Genomic DNA, 11813 nt, shown 5'->3' with positions numbered 1-11813 from the left:
TGTTGTTTTCGTGTGCTTTTTGGGGGGGATGGTTTCATCGTTTCACTGTTTCTGTCCAGATCACCATCGCATTGAAAAACACTTGAATGAACGAGCCTCATTAGTGTATTAATTACCGAATGCGCATAAAATTACGGCAGTTTTCAGCAAGCAGACTTCTGTTTGTAAAAGAAGACAGTCTTGTTGGCAAGACAGGCTGCTTTCATTGTAAATAGGTGGTAATGAAAATATTCAGATGAAAATTCGAACAGCGTAAAAAGTGTAATATGATGAAAAAGAATCTTCTTTGATACCAACGCTGTCCTAAACTGTTCTTCCACGTCTATGTACTACCCTCAATACATTTCTTATTACATCTCTGTAAAATCCATTCCGCCTTTACACCTGGCCAGCCAGCGGAGAGGTCTCGGGTCTAGTGTAATGCACAGTGTAATGTGCTCCAAGAGATACCACTATGAGCATACATGCATCCAGTTCTGAAGTCGATACTACAGCTTGGAATCTCTTGAGGGGCCAAACATTAGATTTATGACCACCCTTTGGCTCACACACACACACAGGCACTATCGCGTTGCATAAATCTTTTGCTTGGCAGGCACCGTCATCCGGTGCATCCGAGAGTGTTTGCAACTTGAGACCAGCCGTATATTTTTTGTTTGATCGGCTGCCCAGATTCCCTGGCACTCTCCGTCGCCACCCTCCGCCACCCTCGTGTTGTCATCGGCGTGGTCACGGCAACGTAGTGGGCTGGGCTATCGTGTCACGTGCATGATCCCTGGACAAATCCTCATCCGCCGCCCCACAGGGCGTCGGCCTCACCGAAGCAAGCTTTCTTCTCCTCCATGAACTTTCCCCAAATATGTTCTCCTCACCCCGTGCAGTACTGCCTGAGCCAGGGACTGTTTCCGCCTCATCTGCCTTTCATTCTGCTGCAATAGCAGTTACACAGCCCCTTGTATGTGTACAGGCTGGTATTTGCATCGTATCGCCTCACGGCTGGCACTGGGTTTGTGTTCCTTGCTGGCTGAGAATAGATCTCCAAAACTCTGTTCCTAAAATATACTGTCCTGCGTATTTGGGTGAACGGCGCTGGGGGTAGGGAGGCCAGCCAACGCAACACGGTACATTTTGAGTTGTTTTCCACACGCACACGCAAAGCTCGCCATCGCTGCAGATTCCCCACACAGCCCAGGGCGCTGCGGCCGAAAGCAGCCTGGAGGTGTGATGTCACAGTGATGTCACAGTGATGATGCCACAAGTTTAAGCCTCCTTGGTGGATCTGGCCACAGTTCAATGGTCCACTTGCCATCTGTGTCTTGGGACACCTCCCAAGACTTTCAGATTAGCGCCCTGTTGCTCCGGCAGAGCTCTGCAATACTATCTCCAGCAGAGGCCTATGCCCCCGTGCACGTACTCACAGGAATACGTCTGTGTTTGGGGTGGGGGGCTGGGGTGGGTGGGGGGTGGTCATTAGAGAGCGGTCGGGAGCTAAATCCGTCCACGGAGTGAAATGTCAGGCGCTTCACACCTCAGATAGTGTCGAGAGGTTTATGAGAAACGCGGAACAGAGGGGGGTGTGGAGACGCGGGAATGTTTACGAGGGAACTCTGTGATGATACGCGGGGCAGGCACAAACAAACAAAAAAGTAGCTATCCACACCACAGATATGACAATCGGGTCATAATTGCCCGAATCATCACAGTGATAATCATTTTTTTAAAAACGAAATCATAAAAATTCATATCAACAAGAAGCTGAGACCCTATGTACTAATTCGTTTCCGCCTCTCGCCTTAGATGTATGCTGCACTGCTGCCGCGTTTAGCACCCGCTGTATCGCAGACGCTTGAATCGCAAACAAGTCAAGAAATGCGACCAGCAGGATAAACGGAAAGCGACGCGATGTAACGCGGGCATTCGGGGTGGCGTATGGTTCTTTTAATTCACACGCGTCAAATTTGACCGCTTCTGTGTGATGCACATATAACAGACACTTCACCCAAGATATCTGAATAATTTCGCGAGCTAGCGAACAACCGTTCACCAAATAACCTGAACGCCAGAGCAAGAACGAAGGATGCTAATATAACGTGCTAATAGAAACAGTAACGTACTACAGGAATAGTAAGAATAACACAGAAACCGCAAATCGGGAAATAACTTAACTTATCTTTTCTAAATAGTATTATTAGATTAATGCTACAACCATATTACACAAACAAGACGATGGCTGTAACTAAGTTATTACAAAAATGATATGTAGCGTTGTCCTTGCGCAACTGAAAGGTTGAAATGGCTTCACACATCGTCATGGTGACAGGCGCCCACTGTGTCGGCTTATTGGCTTGTTGAATTATCTACGGCGTCTCATAGGCTGATCGAGCGGATTATTCCCGCCCCTTGAGCGCAGTCACTGAAACGGAGGCTGAAGAGGGACAATCACAGAGCAACCGCGATGGCTCTTCGGGGGCTGACAAACGCAGGTGAATTTTATGTATTCATGTGAAAATAATTCTGTTGCTTAAAGGTTCTGCACAGGAAAAAAATTGTAATGGGACTTAATGCCTTTGCATTATGAAAACCCACTGTATCTCTGTCTGCCTGCCTCACTCTCCCTCTACCACCCTCCTCCCTCTCCCTGTCTCCACCACTCCAATCCCCCCCCCTCTATCTCTCTCTGGTTCTCTCAGTCAGGATGTCCATCACTAAGATTCACGCACGCGAGATCCTCGATTCCAGAGGAAACCCTACTGTGGAGGTTGATCTCCACACAAGTAGAGGTACACACACACTTTTTACACTTTTTTACTTATTGGACTTCTGCTGCTGTAGCCCATCCACTTAGTCATGATGTGTTGCGTGTTCAGAGATGCTCTTCTGCATACCACTGCTGCAATGTGTGGTTATTTCTGTTACTGGGGGCGACAGGCAGTAAGAGCAGTTGTCTGGCAGTCGGAGGGTTGCCAGTTCCCTGTCCAGGCTGTGTCGAAGTGACCCTGAGCAAGACACCTAACCCCCAAATGCTCCTGACAAGCTGGTCGGCACCTTGCATGGCAGTCAATGCCATCGGTGTGTGAGTGTGTGTATGAATGGGTGAATGAGAAGCATCAATAGTACAGCGCTTTGGATAAAGGCGCTATATAAATGCCAACCATTTACCATTTACTGCCTCTGACCTCTCCCATGAACACGTATGAACTGCTGCTCATTGGATGTTTTTTGTTTTTCCACACCATTCTCTGCAAACTCTCGAGATTGTTGTGTGAAAATCCCAGGAGATCTGAGATGGCACCAATAATCATTCCACAGTCAAAGTCACTTAGATCACATTTCTTCCCCATTCTGACATTTGGTCTGAACAACAGCTTTACTTGCTGCCACATGATTGGCCGATTAATTATTTGCATTAACAAGCTGGTGCATGGGTCTACCTAATAAAGTGCTCACTGGGTGTACATTCATATTTACATTTGTTAATTACCCCCCCCCCCCCCCCATCTCACCCTCTCTCAGGTTGTTTCAGGGCTGCTGTGCCCAGTGGTGCCTCCACAGGTATCCATGAGGCTCTGGAGCTGAGAGACGGGGATAAGACCCGCTACCTGGGGAAAGGTGAGCTAGCGCTCCCAGCCCTGTACCTGCCAATCACAGTCTCCCAGACAACCTGCTGAACTGCCTGCTGCATGTCCCCACAGGTGTGCAGAAAGCCGTGGAACATGTCAACAAGGACATCGCTCCTGCTCTGCTGGAGAAGGTTGGATTCATAGTGTAGAACCTCACAGCTTCATAACCCTGAAAGCAGACATGTCTGTCTGACTGTCCCTCTCTCTCTCTCACTCTCTCTCTCTCCGTCTCTCTGTTGGAACAGAAGCTGAGTGTGGTTGAGCAGGAGAAGATTGACAAGCTCATGCTGGAGCTGGATGGTACTAACAACAAGTGTGAGTATCTCTGTCCTGCTTCCTGTGTGTGTGTGTGTGAGTGTATGTGTGTGTGAGTGTATGTGTGTGTGTGTGTGTGTGTGTGAGTGTGTGAGTGTGTGTGTGTGTGTGTATGTGTGTGTGTGTGTGTGAGTGTGTGTGAGTGTCTCACTCTCTCCCTCCCTCAGCTCGGTTTGGCGCTAACGCCATCCTGGGCGTGTCTCTGGCCGTGTGCAAGGCGGGCGCTGCGGAGAAGGGCGTGCCCCTGTACCGTCACATCGCCGACCTGGCAGGACACAAGGAAGTCATCCTGCCCGTGCCAGTAAGGGGGGGGGGGGGGGGGATTCCCTGGATTTTAGGAATGGCACTGCCGCTAAGAAACGGAGAAGAATTAAAAAATGATCTTTTATTAAATGGCTGGCATTTATATAGCGCCTTTATCAAAAGTGCTGTACAATTGATGCTTCTCATTCACCCATTCATACGCACATACCAAAGGTGATTGCCTGCCATGCAAGGCACCAACCAGCTCGTCAGGAGCATTTAGGGGTTAGGTGTCTTGCTCAGGGACACTTCAATACACCCAGGGCAGGATTGAACCAGCACCTTACTTCTATTGTAGATGATAATCCTGTCTGTTTAATTGCAGTGTAGAAGAGTATTATGCAGAAAACCTCTAATAAACAAATTACAGCATAGTATCTCCAGTTTTTGTTTGATTCTTTAGTATTTTTAATGATCATTGTGATGATGATGGCAATTATCAGTCGTATTATGACCTGAGTATCTCATAACTGTGGTGTTTTTTTTTTGCCTGCCCCATGTATCACCACAGAGTTCCCATGTAATTGAAATCTATTCTTGTGAAGTTTTTGAAACTGTTTCTACGTGCGAAATTGATGAGAGCTGTAATGTGATTGGTTGTCCCGGGTGAGAGCTGTGATGTGATTGGTTGTCCCGGGTGAGAGCTGTGATGTGATTGGTTGTCCCGGGGCTCAGGCCTTCAACGTGATCAACGGCGGCTCCCACGCCGGGAACAAGCTGGCCATGCAGGAGTTCATGATCCTGCCGGTCGGCGCGTCCTCCTTCCACGAGGCCATGCGCATGGGCGCCGAGGTCTACCACAACCTGAAGAGCGTCATCAAGGCCAAGTACGGCAAGGACGCCACCAACGTGGGCGATGAGGGCGGCTTCGCCCCCAACATCCTGGAGAACAACGAGGGTGAGGCCGCCTTGGGACCACTTTCAAGGATTTGTTCTGTGAAATCCTCATGAACGTTGTGTGGCCAGACACTGAGACCACTAGAACCCTAGTAGTGAGTTTATTGGCGATACTTTAAATGCCTTGGTTACAAGGGGGTTGAATCTGAATTTTAATAGAAAAGTATCTCTCTCTGTACCGTTCATATTCCAGCTCTGGAGCTGCTGAAGACTGCCATTGAGAAGGCAGGCTACCCAGACAAGATCATCATCGGCATGGACGTGGCAGCATCCGAGTTCTTCAGGGACGGCAAATACGACCTGGACTTCAAGTCCCCCGACGACCCCTCACGCTACATCTCAGGAAAGGAGCTGGGAGATCTCTACAAGAGCTTCATCAAGAACTACCCAGGTAGGCCACAGCTTCACTGCTTACATCATGAGCTTAGCCTAGTGGACTACAGATAGACTCCTTCTGGGACACACCTCATACACTCCCATAACCCATCTTGGGTCCAGACCAACAGTTGAAGAAACACTGATGTAGACCATTACACTACCCAGTCTATACTCAAGCCTGGTGTGTCTGCCAGTGTTTCTCCCTGAAATCAGTGGCCAGTTCATACCAAAGAAACCAGGTGGCCCAACGTACCTGTGTAATCCACTCTATCTCCATTTTATTTACCTGAAGTTTTTTTTTTGGATAGTGTGATCTGTGTGTGTTACTGACTGACCGCCCCCATCCAGTCCTGTCCATTGAGGACCCCTTTGACCAGGACGACTGGGAGCACTGGAGTGAGTTCACAGAATCAGTGGGCATCCAGATCGTGGGAGACGACCTGACCGTGACCAACCCCAAACGCATCCAGACCGCAGTGGAGAAGAAGGCTTGCAACTGCTTGCTCCTCAAAGTCAACCAAATCGGCTCCGTCACAGAGTCCATCCAGGCGTGAGTAACCCATACCAGAATCTGTCCGGGCATGAGTAAATGCCAGAAACTCCATTCAGGCATGAGTAACTGATAACAGACTCTCTGTCCAGGCATTAGTAACTAGTACCAAATAGTCCAGCCAGGCATGAGTGATCAAAACCAGAGAGTCCATCTTGGTGGTACTAGAGACTCCATCCAGGCATGAGTAGCGGACACCAGAGTGCATCCAGGCATGAGAAAGCCATGTTAGGTTAAATGGTCTGTGTCTGCAGGTGCAAGCTGGCTCAGTCCAATGGCTGGGGTGTGATGGTCAGCCATCGGTCAGGAGAGACTGAGGACACCTTCATCGCTGACCTGGTTGTGGGCCTGTGCACAGGACAGGTACGGCACCTGAGTTGATCAGTCTTTTATCAGAGCGGCAGGCTCCAGTGTGTAGCAGGGCACCCCTGTCTAAGCACGTCTCTCTCTACCCTCTCCTCCGCGCCACGCAGATCAAGACCGGAGCCCCCTGCAGGTCCGAGCGTCTGGCCAAATACAACCAGATGATGAGGTGGGTGGAGCGACCCTGTGGCCATGCGGGTGCTTCAGAGCCCGGCACTGACACCACTGGCCATCTTTACTCCCATTTTCCCATCTTAAATAAACGATGAAGTCATTTTGTAATAAACTTCATCATATCTCCAGGCTCCGAACGCAAATGTCCAGCATTTTGTTCCGGCCACCTCGATCTCTAATCAGCACAATTCTTCAGCCAGGAGGTAGAGCTAATTCATAAAATCAGCTGGCTGAGCTCGTGAGTGGAAGAAACACACAGCAGGACTTTTACTTTCTGACCCCGGCACTCTCCAGCTCAGCATATGAGACAGTGCCAGTGCCATTCAAACCTCCAGACTTCAGTCAGTTCTCCAATGACGACAGCTAATCTACACAACTAGTACTGGACCTTGCGCTGAACCACGTAAATATATTTAATTATGTACGGGTGCCATGTCCTGAGATATTTGGAATCACAGTGTTGAACTATTTTTTCCCAGGATTGAGGAGGAGCTTGGACACAAGGCCAAGTTTGCTGGCAAAGACTTCCGTCATCCAAAGATCGACTAATATAAGCGACCATCCGACAGCAACTCCCTCACAAGCTCCATCATCTGATTTGAACACTTTTGGTCGTTTTTTTATTAAATTTTATCTTCTATCTCTGTTGCTCTCTGTCACCTTCTCTTGACAGGTTCTCTTGGGAGTTGGGAATTAAAAAAAGGTGAAAATAATTTTTGTCTGTCTGGCTGTCACTCTGTCTCGCATGTTTTTAAAACACACAAACTTTGAATGTCTTTATTCTCTCAAGTCACACTACCTCTGAAATGGCGGTACATGTCAGTTTATCTTTCTTTAAATTCCTTCCAATGCTTCAATTTTCTGTAACAGGTAACATAGCAGCCCATTTGCCGCAAAGTGTTTTCCAATTTAGAGTAATAATTTAAGCAAAACTATTGACTGATATTTATGATAAATCCTGGCATCTAGGCAGAGGTTTGCAATAACTGTAGAGTAGAGTAGTTGGCTAAAGTTATAACATTAGCTAGAACACAACATTGTCACTTCGCAGTAACTTGTCAACTTCGCTGTCAATTATAACACCTTTCGATAACTACATTATTGACCGTCAGTTTACTTTACTACTGTGTTAGTTGCAATCCAACGCGTGAAGTTAGCTTGTTGGCTACAATGTTTTTATCTGTATAAGCAGCCGGTTAGGTATACAGCTAACTTAGTTAATGTTAGCTAATTTCTTCCTGTGGTAACTATAGCTAGTTAGCTAGCTAGCTAATGTTACCACATCAGTCTAACCATACCTTAGTCAAGCTACCTGTCATTGGAAGCAAAAGCAGCCAACTCTTATTTTCAACTACAACATATGTTGTAATCTTCGTTTAGACTTTATTCATTGAACCAACTGCCAACTTGGTTCACGGTTACTTCAGAATACTGAGGGTGCGGAAAAGCCTCCTGTCTTGGTACGTTATAGAGGGGAAAGTTTTTTAGTTGTCATGCATTAAATTAATGATAAAAAATATACACATACATTTCAACATCTAGTGTCCGCCCCATGATGAACGCAATTGCTGGGCGACCCACACCGATCAGAGATTGTTCTGCAACAACCTCCTCAAATTTGTGAACACATTCTTCCCCACTTCGTCACGTCGGATTCCTCCGAAATCTGTGTTGCAATTGGAACAAGCAAAGCAAAAACCTGGACATTTGAAGGATGTCCCGGACAGAGTTTTTAGGACCCAAAAAGAGGTCATATCCTGGTAAAAGAGGACATTTGGTCTCCCTACACCTGAGCCACTCTCCCCTGTGAAGTTCCACCGTCCTGATGACGAGTTCCTTCACTGCATGGGCAACCTGTGATTGAGGAACTGAGGAACCAGTGACCATGCATTTTAACTGATGAATATTTCTATTACATTACATTATTGGCTGTAATAGTTGTAATAGACATACAGTTGATTAGACTAAGCAGGAGACAGTCCTCCCCTGGAGCAATGCAGGGTTAAGGGCCTTGCTCAAGGGCTGTGCGGATCTTATTGTGGCTACACCGGGATTAGAACCACCGACATTGCGTGTCCCAGTCATTTACCTTAACCACTACGCTACAGGCCGCCCTGTTACTAAGCATGACAATTACAGAATGGAAATAATTCAGAAATAATTGTGATTATAAGCAGCACATAAGTCACATTAATAGATTGTACTAATACTAATTAGTCAAATGATTAATGATAAATACTGAATCAAGGGCAGGATGGATCACATTTCCTATAGGCCTCTGTGACTATCCACAGAACTGATGCATTCTGGGTTGAAGTGAGCAGGTCATGAGGCAGTTAGCTGGACATTCTTCTCATCTGAGTCCTTTTCCCGGAAACAACCTTTCTCAAAAAGAGCGCACTTTACTAATGAACTAATTAATATAACGAGCCTGAGCCCTAATCCCTTTGCCTTCCTTTGTCTCTTGTTTTTTATGCCTGTAATCCCTCTCTCCCTCCTCAGTGTCCGGTGCTTTGAGTTTCTCCCCCTGCCAGTCAGCCATAGTAACCAGCCTTTGTGCATATCTTTTTGTTTTTTTTAATATTGGTTTCACAACAGTTATATTTAGTGACAGGAAAATGGCAAGCATTGTGGGGCTGAACATCACAGTGTGGGGTGGGGGGGGGGGGGGGGGGGGGGGGATGTGGGACCGGTGTGTGTATGTGTATATGTGTGCGTGTGTGTGTGTGTATATGTGTGCGTGTGTGTGTGTGTATATATGTGTATGTTGTGGGGTGCAAAAATACTTCACTTTCTGTCTCAGAGTTACTGTTCTCAAACAAATCATTACTAAAAAATGTAATACAAGAAGAAAGGAAAGAACACAAATTGAATGAAAGGGTGAATAAAGCATTGAAAGAAGTCGGGGTGTCGGTGAGAAAGAAGTTGGGGGTACATAACAGAACTGGGGGGCTAGGCACGTTGTCAAGAGCCACAGAATGCAGGGTCAGGTGACGTAGGTGATGTCACAGAGTGAGAGCCCTATAAAACGCAGTCTCCACACTGGGCACCTTACACACAACGCAGCCACACCTATTGCAACGCATACAAACTCCTCGGCTCACACGCACACACATTCCCGAGTAAATACCCTGACTCAGGCATCCAGTACAATATCACCTCTTCACTCTAGCTGGAGATTCACATAGTTTTTGTTTTTTAAAAGGGGGGATGGTTTCTTTATTCCACTCCGCTTCCATCTCCTCGCTCCCCTCTCGCACTCTTCTCCTGCTCCTGATGGTGTGTTCCAGCGAGGCTACAGCGCCAAAACCGGACCGCCAGGTGAGGGTCAGCTACATCTGTTCTTGAAGTTTGTATAAGCTGTGCCTTGATCAAAGATTATTTAATGATCCTTATTAATATCCAGGTCACTCTGGATAAGAGCATCTTCTAAACTGGGGGTGCACAACAAGGGCTAATCTGTTTCAGGATTTTGTGCCAACTTCTGCTCTTAATTATTTTATCTACCCTGATCGTATCTTGATCTGACATTTGTACAAGCACCAGCTACAGCTGCAGACTGCTGACTGCTTGTGTGTCCTACAGATGATCTAATCAGCCAGTTGAGTGGCAGCAGTGCAATGCATGTAGATACGGGTCAGAAGCTTCAGTTAATGCTCACTTCAACCATCAGAATGGAGGGAAATTTTGATCTAAGTGACTTTGATCATGGTTTGAGTATCTCAGAAACTGCTTATCTCCTGAGATTTTCACACACACTAGTCTCTAGAGTTTGCAAAGAATGGTGCAAAATAAATAAATAAATACAGTGAGCAGCAGTTCTGCAGACAGAATGCCTTGTTAATGAGAGACATCAGAGGAGAAGGGTCAGACTGGTCAAAGCTGACAGGAAGGTGACAGTAACGCAAATAACCACACATTACAACTGTGGTATGCAGAAGAGCATCTCTGAACACACAACGCATCTACAACTGATCCAGAATGCTGCAGCCCGTCTGGTATTCAATGTTCCCAGACATTCACACGTCACCCCTCTGCTCAGCAACCTCCACTGGCTGCCTGTTATGGCTCGCATCAAATTAAAAACTTTGGTGCTTGCATACCAGGCAGTTAAGGGATCAGCCCCTGTATATATTCAATCCCTTATCAAGACCTATACACCAACAAGATCCCTCCGTTCTGCCACTTCGTGCCGTCTGGCGCCTCCCTCTCGCCACACCTGCACAGACTGCTATCCGTCCTGGTCCCACGGTGGTGGAATGACCTCCCGGTGGATGTCAGAACGGCAGAGTCTCTCACCTCCTTCAAGCGCAGACTGAAAACTCATCTCTTCAGGCTACACCTTTCCCTCCCTAACTCACCACCATGATTAGCCTTAGACTGTAATGGCACTTATGTATAGATTGTATAGTTATTGTTGTTTTTTATTGGCTGTTGCATTGTTGTATTCAGGGTATTCTAGCTGCCAACTGTGGTATGCTAGTTTGAAAGTTGATTGTACTCTTCAAGGGTTCTGGTTATCTGTGTTTACACTAGGACTCGGAACTGTACTGTCCTCTCAGGTCCTCTTCGCACTTATACTTGTGTTTGATTTGCACTTTGTTGTAGGTCGCTCTGGATAAGAGCGTCTGCTAAATGCCATGTAATGTAATGCCATGTAATGTAATGTAATGTAACTCTAAGTGGATAGGCTACAGCAGCAGAAGACTAAAAAACAAGTCTAATAAACCCTTAATAAAGTGATTTTCATTTAAAGGGCTACTTCAACCAAAAAAGAAATGAAGGTATCGTTTCGCTCAACCAGAGTGCTGTCTATTCACCCAGATCTCCTGCACTCACCCTCTTCTTTACCTTCCGTGGGTGGAGCTCGGAGTTAAAATAAGTACTTATTAAAATATTTTCCCAGTCAGGCGTTCCTCGATGAGTGCCTGAGTTTCCTCGCGATCCCGATCTCACGACGGTCCCTTGTGCGATCCCGGTCTCACGACGGTCCCTTGTGCGATCCCGGTCTCATGACGGTCCCTTGTGTCCCGTGCAGATCCTCGCCTCCCTGCTGCTGCGCTCGCCCGGGGTCAGCCAGAGGTCGGCGCAGAGCCCCGCCCCCACATTCCAGGGGCCCAATGACACGGCGGGACCCCTCTCAGAGCCCGCCCACTGGCCCGGCTGGCCCCGCCTCCACCTCACCCTCATGGGCCAGCAGACCCGGTTCAGGG

General features: G+C 47.3%; 1 protein-coding gene across 3 annotated transcripts; it reads left to right on the top strand.

Annotated features, from left to right (window-relative positions):
* The first annotated feature begins 2359 nt into the window (after nucleotides 1–2359).
* On the top strand, nucleotides 2360–7313 carry LOC133132637 (beta-enolase-like). Of its 3 annotated transcripts, none has more exons than XM_061248205.1 (12): nucleotides 2360–2483; nucleotides 2691–2780; nucleotides 3514–3609; nucleotides 3693–3751; nucleotides 3869–3935; nucleotides 4103–4236; nucleotides 4914–5136; nucleotides 5329–5526; nucleotides 5862–6063; nucleotides 6318–6426; nucleotides 6537–6595; nucleotides 7080–7313. In XM_061248205.1, the coding sequence occupies exons 1-12, from the start codon at nucleotides 2456–2458 to the stop codon at nucleotides 7147–7149; spliced, it is 1335 nt and encodes a 444-aa protein (XP_061104189.1). In that variant the 5' UTR covers nucleotides 2360–2455; the 3' UTR covers nucleotides 7150–7313. The 3 variants fall into 3 exon arrangements, with proteins under 3 accessions (XP_061104189.1, XP_061104188.1, XP_061104190.1); XM_061248204.1 differs by having other exon boundaries at nucleotides 3866–3935; XM_061248206.1 differs by having other exon boundaries at nucleotides 2442–2483; nucleotides 2695–2780; nucleotides 3866–3935.
* The last annotated feature ends 4500 nt before the right edge of the window (nucleotides 7314–11813 follow it).

The sequence above is a fragment of the Conger conger genome, chromosome 7, assembly GCF_963514075.1.
Source record: "Conger conger chromosome 7, fConCon1.1, whole genome shotgun sequence".
NCBI classification, from domain to species: domain Eukaryota; kingdom Metazoa; phylum Chordata; class Actinopteri; order Anguilliformes; family Congridae; genus Conger; species Conger conger.
This window is presented reverse-complemented; position numbering and strand designations above follow the sequence as displayed.